Here is a 16,838-nt window from a genome sequence, read left to right on the forward strand (position 1 = left end):
TCCACTACAGCCTCGTCGATGTGGATGGGGGCGTGCTCGCCCCTCCATTTCCTGTAGTCCACAATGAGCTCCTTTGTCCTGCTGACGTTGAGGGAGAGGTTGTTGTCCTGGCACCACACGGCCAGATCTCTGATGTCCTCCCTATCATCGACGGTGATCAGGCCTAGCAACTTGGTGTCGTCAGCAAATTTAATGATGTTGTTGGAGTCTTGTTTGGCCACACAGTCGTGGGTGAACAGAGAGGACAGGAGGGGACTAAGCACACGCCCCTGAGGGGCCACCATGTTGATGGTAGGCGTGGTGGATGTGTTGTTGCCAACCCTTATCACCTGGGGGCGGCCCGTCAGGAAGTCCAGGATCCAGTTGAGGAGGGAGGTGTTTAGTCCCAGGGTCCTTAGCTTAGTGATGAGCTTGGTGGGCACTAAGGTGTTGAACGCTGAGCCGTAGTTAATGAACAGTATTCTCATGTAGGTGTTCCTTTTTGTCCAGGTGGGAAAGGGCAGTGTGGAGTGCAATAGAGATGGCATCATCTGTGGATCTGTTGGGGCGGTATGCAAATTGAAATGGGTCCAGGTTTTCTGGGATGATGGTGTTGATGTGAGACATGACCAGCCTTTCAAGTATAATACAGGAAGGAACAATTTATCGTCAAATATTTACACATGTTTTGGGGAAAGGGAGGATGGAGGGTAAAGTGTAACAAATTGTGTAGTATTTAGCAATAACAATAAGAGACTGGAAGCAGCAGATGCAATGTGTGTGTGTGTGTGTGTGTGTGTGTGTGTGTGTGTGTGTGTGTGTGTGTGTGTGTGTGTGTGTGTGTGTGTGTGTGTGTGTGTGTGTGTGTGTGTGTGTGTGTGTGTGTGTGTGTGTGTGTGTGTGTGTGTGTGTGTGTGTGTGTGTGTGTGTGTGTGTGTGTGTGTGTGTGTGTGTGTGTGTGTGTGTGTGTGTGTGTGTGTGTGTGTGTGTCTGTGTGTGTGTGTGTGTGTGTGTGTGTGTGTGTGTGTATGTGTGTGTGTGTGTGTGTGTGTGTGTGTGTGTGTGTGTGTGTGTGTGTGTGTGTGTGTGTGTGTGTGTGTGTGTGTGTGTGTGTGTGTGTGTGTGTGTGTGTGTGTGTGTGTGTGTGTATGTGTGTATGTGTGTGTGTGTGTGTGTGTGTGTGTGTGTGTGTGTGTGTGTGTGTGTGTGTGTGTTGTGTGTGTGTGTGTGTGTGTGTGTGTGTGTGTGTGTGTGTGTGTGTGTTGTCTGTGTGCGTGTGTGTGTGTGTGTGTGTGTAGCGTGTGTGTGTGTGTGTGTGTGTGTGTGTGTGTGTGTGTGTGTGTGTGTGTGTGTGTGTGTCTGTGTGTGCCTGTGTGTGTGTGTTTGCTGTGTGTGTGTGTGTGTGTGTGTAGCTTGTGTGTAGCTTGTGTGTGTGTGTGTGTGTGTAGCTTGTGTGTAGCTTGTGTGTGTCTGTGTGTGTGTGTGTGTTAAGGTGTGGAAAATCAGAGCAGGTGGTCATTTCCAGTTCAAGTGTTCCGCACTGGCTCAGTTGAGCCCAGAAAGACCAGGGTGCCATTTGGGATGCAACCCCAGCCTCCAGGCTTGATCAGGCCCTAACCCAAACAAGACTGGATCCACCTCTGGCCTGCTACCACTGAGGAAGACAGGACAGATCAAAACTGTTGCTGTTGGCCCCCAAGGTGGAACAAACTCAGGGCACAGCAGTCAATCACCACCTTCCGGGATGCAACCCCAGCCTGTTGATGAAGAGGATGGGTAGAGGAAGAGGACAGATAGTTGCACCAATTGTTAAGTTGCTCTGGAGGGCACCAAATGATGCCATTTGGGATGCAACCCGTGTGTGTGTGTGTGTCTGTAGCCTGTTGATGAAGAGGATGGGTGTGTGTAGAGCTTGTGTGTGTCTGTGTGTGTGTGTGTGTTAAGGTGTGGAAAATCAGATCAGGTGGTCATTCCAGTTCAAGTGTTCAGCAGTCAGAGCCCAGAAGGGACCAGGGTGCCATTTGGGATGCAACCCCAGCCTGTTGATGAAGAGGATGGGTAGAGGAAGAGGACAGATAGTTGTTGTTAAGTTGCTCAGGGCACCATGATGCCATTTGGGATGCAACCCCAGCCTGTTGATGAAGAGGATGGGTAGAGGAAGAGGACAGATAGGCGACAGCTCCATATGCTTGTTGTTACAGGGCACCATGATGCCATTTGGGATGCAACCCCAGCCTGTTGATGAAGAGGATGGGTAGAGGAAGAGGACAGATAGTTGTTGTTAAGTTGCTCAGGGCACCATGATGCCATTTGGGATGCAATCCCAGCCTGTTGATGAAGAGGATGGGTAGAGGAAGAGGACAGATAGGCGACAGCTCCATATGCTTGTTGTTAAGCTGCACAGGGCACCATGATGTTTCTTCCATAATGAGAAGATTTCTGGTCCAAATCTCAGCATGATAAGACGACAGTTGGCTGATGAAGTACCTCATCACTGAACGCACGTGTGTGTGTGTGTGTGGTTTCCTGAATGGATTAATGCATGTATGAATAAGTGCTGTTGTACGTATGGCTCCATTACCACCCGTTAGAGGTTAGGGTTAGGGGTATGGGGTTAGGGGTAAGGGGTACATTTATTATTATAATTTTTTTAATTGTACCTTTATTTATCTAGGCAAGTCAGTTAAGAACAGATTCTTATTTTCAATGACGGCCTGGGAACAGTGGGTTAACTGCCTGTTCAGGGGCAGAACGACAGATTTGTACCTTGTAGCTCGGGGGTTTAAACTCGCAACCTTCCGGTTACTAGTCCAACGCTCTAACCACTAGGCTACGCTGCCGCCCATGGTAAGGGGTAAGGGGTAAGGGGTTAGGGGTACGGGGTTATGGGTAAGGGGTAAGGGGTTAGGGGGAAGGTCACAAAACATTATAAAAACTATATCCCACCTCGCACGCAGAAACAGTGCTAGCCCACAGGCCGGGAATAAACTCATATCCCCGAGGACTGGTTCGTACCTAAAACATCCTCCATTCAGGCTGCAAAGGCATTGATTTCCTCCTTAACTAGATTTAAACCAAGTTTAATTCTCCTGCTGACTTCATTGGTGGTCAGAGATTCTGTCACAAAGGTGGTAGGGAGGTCAGGCGCAGCAACTTGGTAGAATGGAATAGTTTAATAAAACAAACACAACTCCGAAACCATAACGATAAATGAAACAAATTGGGTACGAGGACCCAATACAAAACAATACGAACTGGACATAAAACTATCTTTGACAAAGACATGATGGGAAACAGAGGGTTAAATACACAACAGGTAATGAATGGGATTGAAACCAGGTGTGTGGGAAGACAAGACAAAACCAATGGAAAATGAAAAATGGATCAATGATGGCTAGAAGACGAGCACCGCCCGAACAAGGAGAGGCAACGACTTCGGTAGAAGTCATGACAAGCAGTGAATTTCAAAAATTGATTTAACCACAAAGAGGTTTTTCAAGGCCTCGCAAAGAAGGGCACCTATTGGTAGATGGGTAAAATAAAAAAGCAGACATTGAATATCCCTTTGAGCACGGTAAAGTTATGAATTACACTTTGGATGGTGAATCAATACACCCCAGTCACTACAGAGATACAGAAGTCTTTCCTAACTCAGTTGCCGGAGAGGAAGGAAACTGTGTTTAATGGCTGTGATAGGAGAAAACTGAGGATGGATCAACAACATTGTAGTTACGCCACAATAATAACCTAAATGACAGAGTGAAAATAAGGAAGCCTGTAAAGAATGAAAATATACCAAAACATTTATCCTATTTGCAACAAGGCACTAAAGTAATACTGCACGAAATGTGGCAAAAAAAATCTATTTATGTTCTAAATACAAAGAGTTATGTTTCAGGCAAATCCAACACAACACCTCACTGAGTCCCACTATTCATATTTTCAAGCTGCCTCATGTTATGGGTATGTTTGTCATCGGCAAGGACAAGGGAGTTTTTTTTCACAAAAGTCTTGGTGTGTTTGGACCATCATAGTTCGTTGGTGATGTGGACACCAAGGAACTTGAAACTCTCGACCCGCTCTACTCCAGCCCCGTTGATGTTAACGGGGGCCTGTTCGGCCCGCCTTTTTCTGCAGTCCACAATCAGCTCCTTTGTCTTGTTCACATTGAGGGAGAGGTTGTTGTCCTGGCACCATACTGCCAGTTCCCTGACCTCTTCCCTATAGGCTGTCTCATCATTGTCAGTGATCAGGCCTACCACTGTTATGCCGTCAGCAAATTTAATGATGTTGTTGGAGTCTTGTTTGGCCACACAGTCGTGGGTGAACAGAGAGGACAGGAGGGGACTAAATACGCACCCCTGAGGTTCCCCACTGTTGAGGATCAGCGTGGCAGATGTGTTGTTGCCAACCCTTACCACCTGGGAGTGGCCCGTCAGGAAATCCAGGATCCAGTTGCAGAGGGAGGTGTTTAGTCCCAGAGTCCTTAGCTTAGTGATGAGCTTTGAGGGCACTATGGTGTAGAACGCTGAGCTGTAGACAATGAACAGCATTCTCACGTAGGTGTTCCTTTTGTCCAGGTGGGAAAGGGCAGTGTGGAGTGTGATTGAGATTGCGTCACCTGTGGATCTGTTGGGGGCGGTATGTGAATTGGAGTGGGTCTAGGGTATCCGGGAGGATGCTGTTGATGTGAGCCATAACCAGCCTTTCAAAGCACTTCATGGCTACCGACGTGAGTGCTACGGGGCGCTAATCATTTAGACAGTTTACCTTTACCTCTTGGACACAGGGACTGGTGGTCTGCTTGAAACATGTTGGTATTACAGACTCGGTCAGGGAGAGGTTGGTCCGCGCATGCTTAGATTACACCTCCTGGTAATCCGTCTGGCCCCGCGGCTTTTTGAATGTTGACCTGTTTAAAGGTCTTGCTCACATCGGCTACCGAGAGCATTATCACACAGTCATCCAGAACAGCTGGTGCTCTCGTGCATGCTTCATGCATTTAGTTCGTCTGGTAGGCTCGCATCACTAGGCAGCTCACGTCTGGCTTTCCCTTTGTAGTCCGTAATAGTTTTCAAGTCCTGCCACATCCGATGAGCGTCAGAACAGGTGTAGTAGGATTCAATCTTAATCCTGTATCGACTCTTTGCCTGTTTGATGGTTTGTCTGAGGGCATAGCGGGATTTCTTATAAGCGTCCGCATTAGTCTCCCGCTCCTTGAAATTGGCAGCTCTAGCCATTAGCTAAATGTGACTGTTGCCTGTAATCCATGGCTTCTGGTTGGGATATGTACGTACAGTCACTGTGGGGGCGACGTCATCGATGCACTTATTGATGAAGCCGGTGTCTGAGGTGGTGTATTCCTCAATGTCATTGGATGAATCCCAGAACATATTCCAGTCTGTGCAAAACAGTCCTGTAGTGTAGCATCCGCGTCATCTGACCACTTCTGTATTGAGCGAGTCACTGGTACTACCTGTTTATTTTTTTTGCTTGTAAGCAGGAATCAGGAGGATAGAATTATGGTCAGATTTGCCAAATGGAGGGCAGGGGAGAGCTTTGTACTCATCTCTGTGTGTAGAGTAAAGGTGGTCTGAAGTTATTTTTCCTCTGGTTAAACTTCTCATCCATTCTAGAGGGATTTAGATTGACATAGTCCCTGTATTTATCTGTCATAGGAGATTGAGGGTAAGAGGTTAAATATCATATACCATAGATACAAGATGCCATTTAAAGAGCTGGTTATTCCAGTATGTATCGTTTCAGTCGTGGTTTCCCTGGTTATTCCAGTATGTTTCTTATTAGTAGTGGTTTCCCTGGTTATTCCAGTATGTTTCTTATTAGTAGTGGTTTCCTGGTCTGAAACCTGTTGGAGATTAGGAATAAGGTCTATCTGTCTGTCCACTGTCACCTTCTACCACTGGTAGCTCAGTGGTAGAGCATGGCACTTGTAACGCTCAGGGTAGTGGGTTCCAGGGACCACTTGCTAGAGCATTATGTATGCACACATGACTGTAAGTCGCTTTGATAAAAGCTCACGTCTGTAAATGGCATATATTATTATTATTATATTATATTAGGAATAAGGTCTAGTCTGTCTGTCTGCTGTCACCTTCTACCACTATATTAGGAATAAGGTCTAGCTGTCTGTCCGCTGTCACCTTCTACCACTATATTAGGAATAAGGTCTAGCTGTCTGTCTGCTGTCACCTTCTACCACTATATTAGGAATAAGGTCTAGCTGTCTGTCCGCTGTCACCTTCTACCACTATATTAGGGTAATAAGGTCTAGCTGTCTGTCCGCTGTCACCTTCTACCACTATATTAGGAATAAGGTCTATCTGTCTGTCCACTGTCACCTTCTACCACTATATTAGGAATAAGGTCTAGCTGTCTGTCCACTGTCACCTTCTACCACTATATTAGGAATAAGGTCTAGCTGTCTGTCCACTGTCACCTTCTACCACTATATTAGGAATAAGGTCTAGCTGTCTGTCTGCTGTCACCTTCTACCACTATATTAGGAATAAGGTCTAGCTGTCTGTCCGCTGTCACCTTCTACCACTATATTAGGAATAAGGTCTAGCTGTCTGTCCACTGTCACCTTCTACCACTATATTAGGAATAAGGTCTAGCTGTCTGTCCGCTGTCACCTTCTACCACTATGTTAGGAATAAGGTCTAGCTGTCTGTCTGCTGTCACCTTCTACCACTATATTAGGAATAAGGTCTAGCTGTCTGTCCACTGTCACCTTCTACCACTATGTTAGGAATAAGGTCTAGCTGTCTGTCCGCTGTCACCTTGTACCACTATGTTAGAGTTATGATTACGGTGTGCGTGGGTATTTGTCTGTGAGTTTGCATGCGTGCATCTCTGTGTGTGTGTGTGTGTGTGTGTGTGTGTGTGTGTGTGTGTGTGTGTGTGTGTGTGTGTGTGTGTGTGTGTGTGTGTGTGTGTGTACACTGACCTTGTACCACTCCTGTAGTTCGTGGTCGGAGAACTCGGTGTTCTCTCTCAGGTCCTGAAGCATCTCCGGCCTCAGCTTGCTGTTCTGTTTCCCCATGGCAACGACGCAACACCGTGGCGAAACACACTTGGTCTCTAAGACAACCTCAGCGATGGACTACAGCGGCAACAACACCTACCGGGTCCCTGGTGACAACCTGCCAATCACAGAGCAGAGAAGAGAGGGAGAGGGCGTGAGCAACCAATTACAGACTAGAGAGAAAAGGGTCGGCAATCAATTAAATCAGGAAGCAATCTGAAATATAATAATTATTTGGAGGAGTGTCTATGGGCTGTAGTCATGACGACTGGTGTATGCCGTCCAATCAAAGGTCAGCCCTACAGTTGTAGAGAGACAGACAAAGATCAGTGACCAATACAAGCCCACCTACCTCCTAGTATGTAATGTCATCCTTCTCACCCCCCTTTTAAGATTTAGATGCACTATTGTAAAGTGGCTGTTCCACTGGATGTCATAAGGTGAATGCACCAATTTGTAAGTCGCTCTGGATAAGAGCGTCTGCTAAATGACTTAAATGTAAATGTAATGTAAATGTAATGTAAATGTAATGTCATCCATTACAACTAAAGTCAGTCAAATAAAAAATCTGACACTTTGAGCCACTTTGAGGATTCGAAACTGTGTAGCAACATCTTGTTAGTGTTTTACACAAAATGCAATGGTATTTACAGTCGCTGGGCGAAAAGGTTCAATATCAGGGGATATCTTTATTGATATAATTCCAGATATCTGACATGTTAGTAGACATGCTCTAGATATGCATGTCCTTAGTTTCATCTACGGAGCTAAGATATTCTACATAATGGGAATGTTTCTACATGTATCCAATGTGGACCACAGACAAATCCCTGCTACTTTATCAGTCATCATTTAAATCATATTCAGTAGTAGGATACAAGGCATGGAAAGGCAAACATCATCAGAATTTAATCCAAGTTGCTATTTCCAAAGAACATCTCTGCTATTTTTATTTTTTAATTTAAAAAAAATGCAGCATAGCAAATCCAGAGCTCCAATCACAACACCTGTTTTCTGGAGAGATGCAAACGTAGGACAATCTTGCAAAAATATATGCCTGCCCTGTTTGTTACGGACGGTGGATGCCGATTGGGTCATCATCAACGGTCCCTCACAGTACAGATCCAATGTGGTGACAGTGTTGGTGAATAAATCATGCATAAATGCATAAATCATGCATAAATGCATAAATCATGCACACATGCATAAATCATGAATCAAAATAGTGTCGATATTGCAAGAAAATATTGTTATTTCACAAGGTAGCTACACTGCTTCATTCCTGATGAGAAAATGAACTGGGACAAGCTAGCTAGCCAGCCAAGTTGGTAGTTAGCTAGCTAGCTAAGTTAGTTAGATAGCTTATAGTAACCAGTAGTACAAAATATGCCTAAACGTTTTAAAATGGCAGGTAGGTAGCCTAGTGGTTAGGATACCTGCCTCTAACCACTAGGCTACCTGCCTCTAACCACTAGGATACCTGCCTCTAAACACTAGGCTACCTACTCTAACCACTAGGCTACCTGCTCTAACCACTAGGCTACCTGCTCTAACCACTAGGCTACCTGCCTCTAACAACTAGGCTACCTGCTCTAACCACTAGGATACCTGCCTCTAACCACTAGGCTACCTGCTCTAACCATGAGGCTACCTGCTCTAACCACTAGGATACCTGCCTCTAACCACTAGGCTACCTGCCTCTAACCACCAGGCTACCTGCCTCTAACCACTAGACTACCTGCTCTCACCACTAGACTACCTGCCTCTAACCACTAGACTACCTGCCTCTAACCACTAGGCTACCTGCTCTAACCACTAGGCTACCTGCCTCCTCTAACCACTAGGCTACCTGCCTCTAACCACTAGACTACCTGCTCTAACCACTAGGCTACCTGACTCTAACCACTAGGCTACCTGCTCTAACCACTAGGCTACCTGCTCTAACCACTAGGCTACCTGCCTCCTCTAACCACTAGGCTACCTGCCTCTAACCACTAGACTACCTGCTCTAACCACTAGGCTACCTGACTCTAACCACTAGGCTACCTGACTCTAACCACTAGACTACCCGCTCTAACCACTAGGCTACCTGCTATAACCACTAGACCACCTGTTAAACTGCTTTTAGATTGTGGTTTGCGAGCTCCTTTATCCAGACGGATTTATCCCGTGTCTGAAAGAATTATATGGAATTAATATTTGTACATTTATTGAGCATGTCCTCAAAACCCAAGTAAGCATCAGAAACGGTGCCCATTTAATATTAGGGAGGACAATGCTTTGTTTTTATTAAAGCACTGCCTTATTTCTATTATATTGGATGACTGTGATTCATATTCCGTCCACCTCGTTCAATGTAACATCAATAGGTTTAGGCTCCTACATGATACTCACGTTTTCCCTATAACCTTCATGAGGTTCCCACAACCTAGCCTATGAATTTACAACGTAGGTGCACAGGTCGAGATATATATTTTTTGTATTCAAGATGACACACAGTGATACATACAGTAATACAGTGATACATTCAATACCGCCTTGCACACTCTTGCCTGCGTCTAGCTGATCGAAGGTGTAATCATTAGTCCAACAGTTGCAAACAAGAGTTTATATTGGACAAAATTCAGGTATGTTTTAGCCCCATTTCATTCCGTCATTCCGTTTTCTTTTGTTAAATTTAAGAAACGTTTTTTTTTCAACAGAATCGGTGGAACGAATACACCCCTGATCACATGCAAACACAGTTCACTTTCATAGCAGCCACATACAAACAGCACTTTGCTCATTGTAATTCCTTCTTGCATCTACAAGCTCTTCTCCTCTCTCACCTTTTCCCATAATTTGTGGACTTCAGTGCAAAACACATTAGCTGTCTGTTACCAGGCGAAAAAAAAACTTTCCAAGTCAAATCTTCATACCATAACCGCTAACCGCTACACACAGCATACATCGTTGTCACCATATTAGGTAGCTACTGTAATATTATAGTCAACATAGCCAATAGAATTAATGCATTAGTAAACCCGCTACAATCGTGCAGTACAGTGATCAGTTTAGCAGTTACACCGGCGGGTGCTGGTGGCAATCAATTAATACAACCAAAAGCTTACTTTGACTTGGAAGGGTCCCAGCGTTGGATAGCCATAGCCAGCTAGCTAACATAGCATCCCTCTCTGTTTGAGCCAGGTGTTTGAGTAGGCTAAACTAGCTAGCTGCATTTGCTAGCTAAGTAAGGGAAAGTTTAAAAAAAAATACTACACAATATAACTTCCTCTAGAAGTTGTCATAATTACTGTGTAAGTCTATGGAAGGGAGTGAGAACCACGAGCCTCCTCATATTAAAGTCGATGTACCCAGAGGAGGATGGAAAATAGCTGTCCTCCGGCTAGACCATGGTGATACCCTACAGAGTGCTGTTGAGGCTACTGTAGACCTTCACTGCAAAACAGTGTGTTTTTATCAATTATTTGATGACGTGAATATATTTAATACGGTTTTATCCACTGAGGAGGATGGTTCTCCCATTCCTCCTCTGATCAAATAGCATATCAAGATCCAGATATGGACCTCAGCCAGGAGAAGCATATCTGGAATCAATATAGCAACACATCTTGAATGTGCTGAGAAAACACATATATATTTTTTTATTTGACCTTTATTTAACTAGGCAAGTCAGTTAAGAACAAATTCTTATTTTCAATGACGGCCTAGAAACACTGGGTTAACTGCCTGTTCAGGGGAAGAACGACAGATTTGTACCTTGTCAGCTCGGGGGTTCGAACTTGCGACCTTCCGGTTACTAGTCCAATGCTCTAACCACTAGGCTACGCTACCGCCCTGCATCTGACATATACAGTCAGTATTTGTCAAAAGGAAGAGAGACAATAGGACGTGACGTATCTCAGGACATCGAATGAGTCCATATTTCTGGCCATAGGCAATGTCCATGTGTGATATTCGGAGGAGTAATCCCAATATCATATCTGTCTAAAAGACACATCTGAATTCAGACTGTCATGATCCACGCAACTCTAAATATACATTTAGGACACGGTTCTGTAGAATGTCAAACACATGTCATGTAAAGATATCCACTGATATGGACCCTTTTATACCCCGTGAAATGTATAGTGCATTCATTGTTTAGTGGTTAGAGGCAGGTAGCCTGGTGGTTAGAGCAGGTAGCCCAGTGGTTAGTGAAATGTATAGTGCATTCATTGTTTAGTGGTTAGAGGCAGGTAGCCTGGTGGTTAGAGCAGGTAGCCTAGTGGTTAGTGAAATGTATAGTGCATTCATTGTTTAGTGGTTAGAGGCAGGTAGCCTGGTGGTTAGAGCAGGTAGCCCAGTGGTTAGTGAAATGTATAGTGCATTCATTGTTTAGTGGTTAGAGGCAGGTAGCCTGGTGGTTAGAGCAGGTAGCCTAGTGGTTAGTGAAATGTATAGTGCATTCATTGTTTAGTGGTTAGAGGCAGGTAGCCTGGTGGTTAGAGCAGGTAGCCTAGTGGTTAGTGAAATGTATAGTGCATTCATTGTTTAGTGGTTAGAGGCAGGTAGCCTGGTGGTTAGAGCAGGTAGCCTAGTGGTTAGTGAAATGTATAGTGCATTCATTGTTTAGTGGTTAGAGGCAGGTAGCCTGGTGGTTAGAGCAGGTAGCCTAGTGGTTAGTGAAATGTATAGTGCATTCATTGTTTAGTGGTTAGAGGCAGGTAGCCTGGTGGTTAGAGCAGGTAGCCTAGTGGTTAGTGAAATGTATAGTGCATTCATTGTTTAGTGGTTAGAGGCAGGTAGCCTGGTGGTTAGAGCAGGTAGCCCAGTGGTTAGTGAAATGTATAGTGCATTCATTGTTTAGTGGTTAGAGGCAGGTAGCCTGGTGGTTAGAGCAGGTAGCCCAGTGGTTAGTGAAATGTATAGTGCATTCATTGTTTAGTGGTTAGAGGCAGGTAGCCTGGTGGTTAGAGCAGGTAGCCTAGTGGTTAGTGAAATGTATAGTGCATTCATTGTTTAGTGGTTAGAGGCAGGTAGCCTGGTGGTTAGTGAAATGTATGGTGCATTCATTGTTTAGCAGTGTTTTATCTCATGTGCAACAGTTCATTTTCTGTTCTGTCCTATTTAACTATTTAGTATGTAGGGCTTTCCAACGCTCGCGACAGGCTCGAAACAATTCACAACCGTTTGATAATCCTAAACGTCAACGTCTCCATCCATGACGTCAATGAGACAGACTGGGTTTATCTGTGGTCAGCTGTGTGTTTAATATGAGTCAGCTCAGAGACGAGAAGAGGAGATCCACTAATCTCTACCTCATCGGAACCATACAATACCAGACCTATCACCAGCTATTAGATATATAGTCTATATCTCTTTTAACGAGCTATAAGATATATGGTCTATATCTCTAGCAGTCTTTTAACGAGCTATTAGATATATAGTCTATATCTCTAGCAGTCTTTTAACGAGCTATAAGATATATAGTCTATATCTCTTTTAACGAGCTATTAGATATATAGTCTATATCTCTTTTAACGAGCTATTAGATATATAGTCTATATCTCTTTTAACCAGCTATTAGATATATAGTCTATATCTCTTTTAACGAGCTATAAGATATATAGTCTATATCTCTTTTAACGAGCTATTAGATAGATAGTCTATATCTCTTTTAACCAGCTATTAGATATATAGTCTATATCTCTAGCAGACTTTTAACGAGCTATTAGATATATAGTCTATATCTCTTTTAACGAGCTATTAGATATATAGTCTATATCTCTTTTAACGAGCTATTAGATATATAGTCTATATCTCTTTTAACGAGCTATTAGATATATAGTCTATATCTCTTTTAACGAGCTATTAGATATATAGTCTATATCTCTTTTAACGAGCTATTAGATATATAGTCTATATCTCTAGCATTCTTTTAACAAGCTATAAGATATATAGTCTATATCTCTTTTAACCAGCTATTAGATATATAGTCTATATCTCTAGCAGTCTTTTAACCAGCTATTAGATATATAGTCTATATCTCTAGCAGTCTTTTAACCAGCTATTAGATATATAGTCTATATCTCTTTTAACAAGCTATAAGATATAGTCTATATCTCTAGCAGTCTTTTAACCAGCTATTAGATATATAGTCTATATCTCTTTTAACGAGCTATAAGATATATAGTCTATATATCTTTTAACAAGCTATTAGATATATAGTCTATATCTCTAGCCGTCTTTTAACCAGCTATTAGATATATAGTCTATATCTCTAGCAGTCTTTTAACCAGCTATTATATATATAGTCTATATCTCTTTTAACCAGCTATTAGATATATAGTCTATATCTCTAGCAGTCTTTTAACCAGCTATTAGATATATAGTCTATATCTCTTTTAACGAGCTATAAGATATATAGTCTATATCTCTTTTAACCAGCTATTAGATATATGGTCTATATCTCTAGCAGTCTTTTAACCAGCTATTAGATATATAGTCTATATCTCTAGCAGTCTTTTAACAAGCTATAAGATATATAGTCTATATCTCTTTTAACAAGCTATAAGATATATAGTTCTGGTCTAATGTAGTGCACTATATAGGGAATAGGGTTCTATAGGGCTCTGGTCTAAAGTAGTGCACTACATAGGGAATAGGTTTCCATAGGGCTCTGGTCTAAAGTAGTGCACTATATAGGGAATAGGGTGCCATTTGGAACAGCGTCATCTCAGCTATTTTCACAGAGAGCTACTGACAGCATTACCTTGATGTATATAGCTCTACAGCAGACTCCCGCCTATCCATTGAGACTTAGAGAGAAGTGTTTGCAGTACAATCCTAAAAGGCTGAACAGTACGGGGGTCTATTATGTATTGTTTGCTCCAAACATACTGCATGCCAGCACAGAGAGACAGGGTTTTCTGAGATTCAGTTCTTTAGACGTTTAGCTATGCACAATAGGAAGCAGTAAGGTCTATAATCATCTCATTTATTTGCTTTGAAAGAGCATAGTATGGTGGGATTTCAGTGCCAACTGAATGAGGCCCTTCCCAAACAGCAGGGGAGTGTTTGGAGAACACACAGGCATTCACACACAGGCATTCACACACAGGCATTCACACACACACACACACACACACACACACACACACACACACACACACACACACACACACACACACACACACACACACACACACACACACACACACACACACACACACACACACACACACACACACACACACACACACACACACACACACACACACACACACACACACGTTGGAGAGAGTCAGTACCTGCTGTAATTAATAACCGAGCCGCCCAGGCCGTCTTAGTGTCAGCAAGCAACCTACAGGGCTCTTTTCTCGGCTAGTGTTAAGGCGCACCTAGTGTCAAATGCACATTTTGTTGGCAATTTTGACTTGTTAAAAAGCAAGCGCTCTGCTATTTTCAAACTGTTGCTCAAGAATTGGTAATTTACCTGTCTTATATACCAGCTCCTTTGCGCTCAGATGGGAGGTGGAAATATTCTAGGTGTGTCCTTAAAAACTGTGATCCAAAATGATGATTTCAGCAACCGGCTCTCACAGTCTCATGTCAGAATTAGACGTTCGTCCAAGTTTCTCAAATGTTGAAGTTGTTGCAAACGTCACATTTTGAGGGTCAGCGTTCAGTTTAGGCATTAAATCTGAATGGTTAAGGTAAGAGTTAAGGTTCGGAATAGACTTAAAACAAAAATCTCAAAAAACACATTTCTATCACTTGATTTAAAAACTTGCAACCTTTGGAATCAGAGGCAGATGCTTACACCCATCTGTCATCCCCGTCCACAATGACCTAGCAAATAAAACAAACCTAGTTGAAGGTAACAGCGCTCACTGTTGCCCCCTATTGGCCGGTTTCCACGTCATCTCCTGACGTACTCACACATGGATGGACGTTGAATCCTGACTTGTATCACGGGGGACTTGGCTGAACTTCAGACAGCGATGGAAGGGATATTTAAGACCAAACAGCAGGAATGCAGCCTATTTAGCTGTGCCGCACATTGCCCGTATGAGCATTGAACAAGAGAAATGTGCTTTTCGTGCCTGTATACTTCCTGTTCAGAAACATAATAAACACGTTTTTTTCCTCCATTCCATAACCAACCTCCTCTCAATTAAGGATTCTTTTTTTGGGGGGTCTAGCCCAATACAACAGCAAAGTAATCAAGACTGCCGATAAAAGGTTTGGCTCGTGAGACAGATTGTAAATCTGAATCACCAAAGCTTTATTTAAAAGATCAAGTTAGAGAGGAGTAAAACCGTGAGCTGACATTCTCTTTATATCTACTTTATGTATTGTAGGTGTATAAAACCCCCCTCCACACTCTAAAAAGAAAAGGTTCCTGGGACTCTTCAAATTGAAACTGTGGGGGAACCCTTATACGTTCTAAAAAACACTTATACGTTCCTCTAAAAACCCTTTCCTCTTAGGGCTAGGGTCTAGTTTCCTGGATTTCCGCCTGACTGACGTGACTAAAGTAAACTGCCTGTTACTCAGGCCCAGAAGCTAGGATATGCATGTAATTGGTAGCATTGGATAGAAAACACTTTGTGTTAATATTAATGTTGTATTAATTTGTATTAATGTTAAGATAATGTTAAGATAATGTATGACACTATAACACAATTGATATGGTAGGCAAAAATCCAAGGAAAAACCAACCAGAATATTATTATTTTTTTTGTTTAGCACTTATAATGGGAAGCTATGGGTCCTATGCAATTATATCTCCCAGATTGCAATTCCTATGTATTCCACTAGATGTCAACAGTCTTTGTACAAGGTTTCAGGCTTGTTTCTTCCAAAACGAGGAAGAATTTGGAGATCTGGTACAAAGAGTCAAAGTGGAAAATCAGTTTGATCGCACATGACAAATTTTCTATTGAACATACTTTTTTCCTTATTAAATATTATAGTTTATTTAGAATGTAGGGTAACTGAGGATTTAATAGAAACGTAATTTAACTTGTTTGAAGAAAGTTTAGCAGTAGCTTTTTGGATTCCTTTGTCTGCATGTTGAACGAGTGGATTACTGAAATCGATGGCGCCAACTAAAATTACTTTTTGGGATATAAAGAAGGATTTTATCTAACAAAACAAACATTCATGTTGTAGCTGGGACCCTTGGGATTGCAAACAGAGGAAGATTTTCAAAAGTAAGTGATGTATTTAATCGTTATTTGTGATTTTATGAAGCCTGTGCTGGTTGAAAAATATGTTGATGTTGATGTTGATGTTGATTTGATTTGATTTGATGTGGGGCGCCGTCCTCAAACAATCGCATGGTATGCTTTCCCTGTAAAGCCTATTATAAATTGGACAATGCAGTTAGATAAACAAGAAGTTAATCTTTTAAATGATATAAAATCTTGTTCAAAAATGTTTAATATTACTATTATTTATTTGAATTAAAAGGGGGTCTTCAAAGAACCTTTTGAATGAACCTTTTGGGGTTAATTTTGTTCTCAGTGTTTATTATGATTTTAGTGACAAAGCAGAATTGTTAAAATCCAAATAAGTCCAATGGGTATATCCTCTGGCATGTTAATGTTACTGTGTTGATGTTACTGTGTTGATGTTACTGTGTTGATGTTACTGTGTTAATGTTACTGTGTTGATGGTACTGTGTTAATGTTACTGTGTTGATGGTACTGTGTTAATGTTACTGTGTTAATGTTACTGTGTTGATGTTACTCTGTTAATGTTACTGTGTTGATGTTACTGTGTTAATGTTACTGTGTTGATGGTACTGTGTTAATGTTACTGTGTT

At 42.4% G+C, this 16,838-nt stretch overlaps 1 protein-coding gene across 26 annotated transcripts in view; it reads right to left on the reverse strand.

Annotated features, from left to right (window-relative positions):
• LOC118376849 (hippocalcin-like protein 1) overlaps positions 1 to 16,838 on the reverse strand; it is a 95,932-nt gene that overhangs the window by 25,187 nt on the left and 53,907 nt on the right. For all 26 annotated transcript variants that reach the window (XR_008073617.1, XR_008073635.1, XR_008073632.1 and 23 more), the window contains one exon: positions 6,947 to 7,142. Coding sequence is in view for 1 of the 26 variants with exons in the window: in XM_052472879.1 (XP_052328839.1) it covers positions 6,947 to 7,042 (96 nt within the window). In the remaining 25 variants the exon portion in view is untranslated. The remainder of the gene's footprint in view (positions 1 to 6,946; positions 7,143 to 16,838) is intronic.

Source organism: Oncorhynchus keta, chromosome 20 (assembly GCF_023373465.1).
Source record: "Oncorhynchus keta strain PuntledgeMale-10-30-2019 chromosome 20, Oket_V2, whole genome shotgun sequence".
NCBI classification, from domain to species: Eukaryota; Metazoa; Chordata; class Actinopteri; order Salmoniformes; family Salmonidae; genus Oncorhynchus; species Oncorhynchus keta.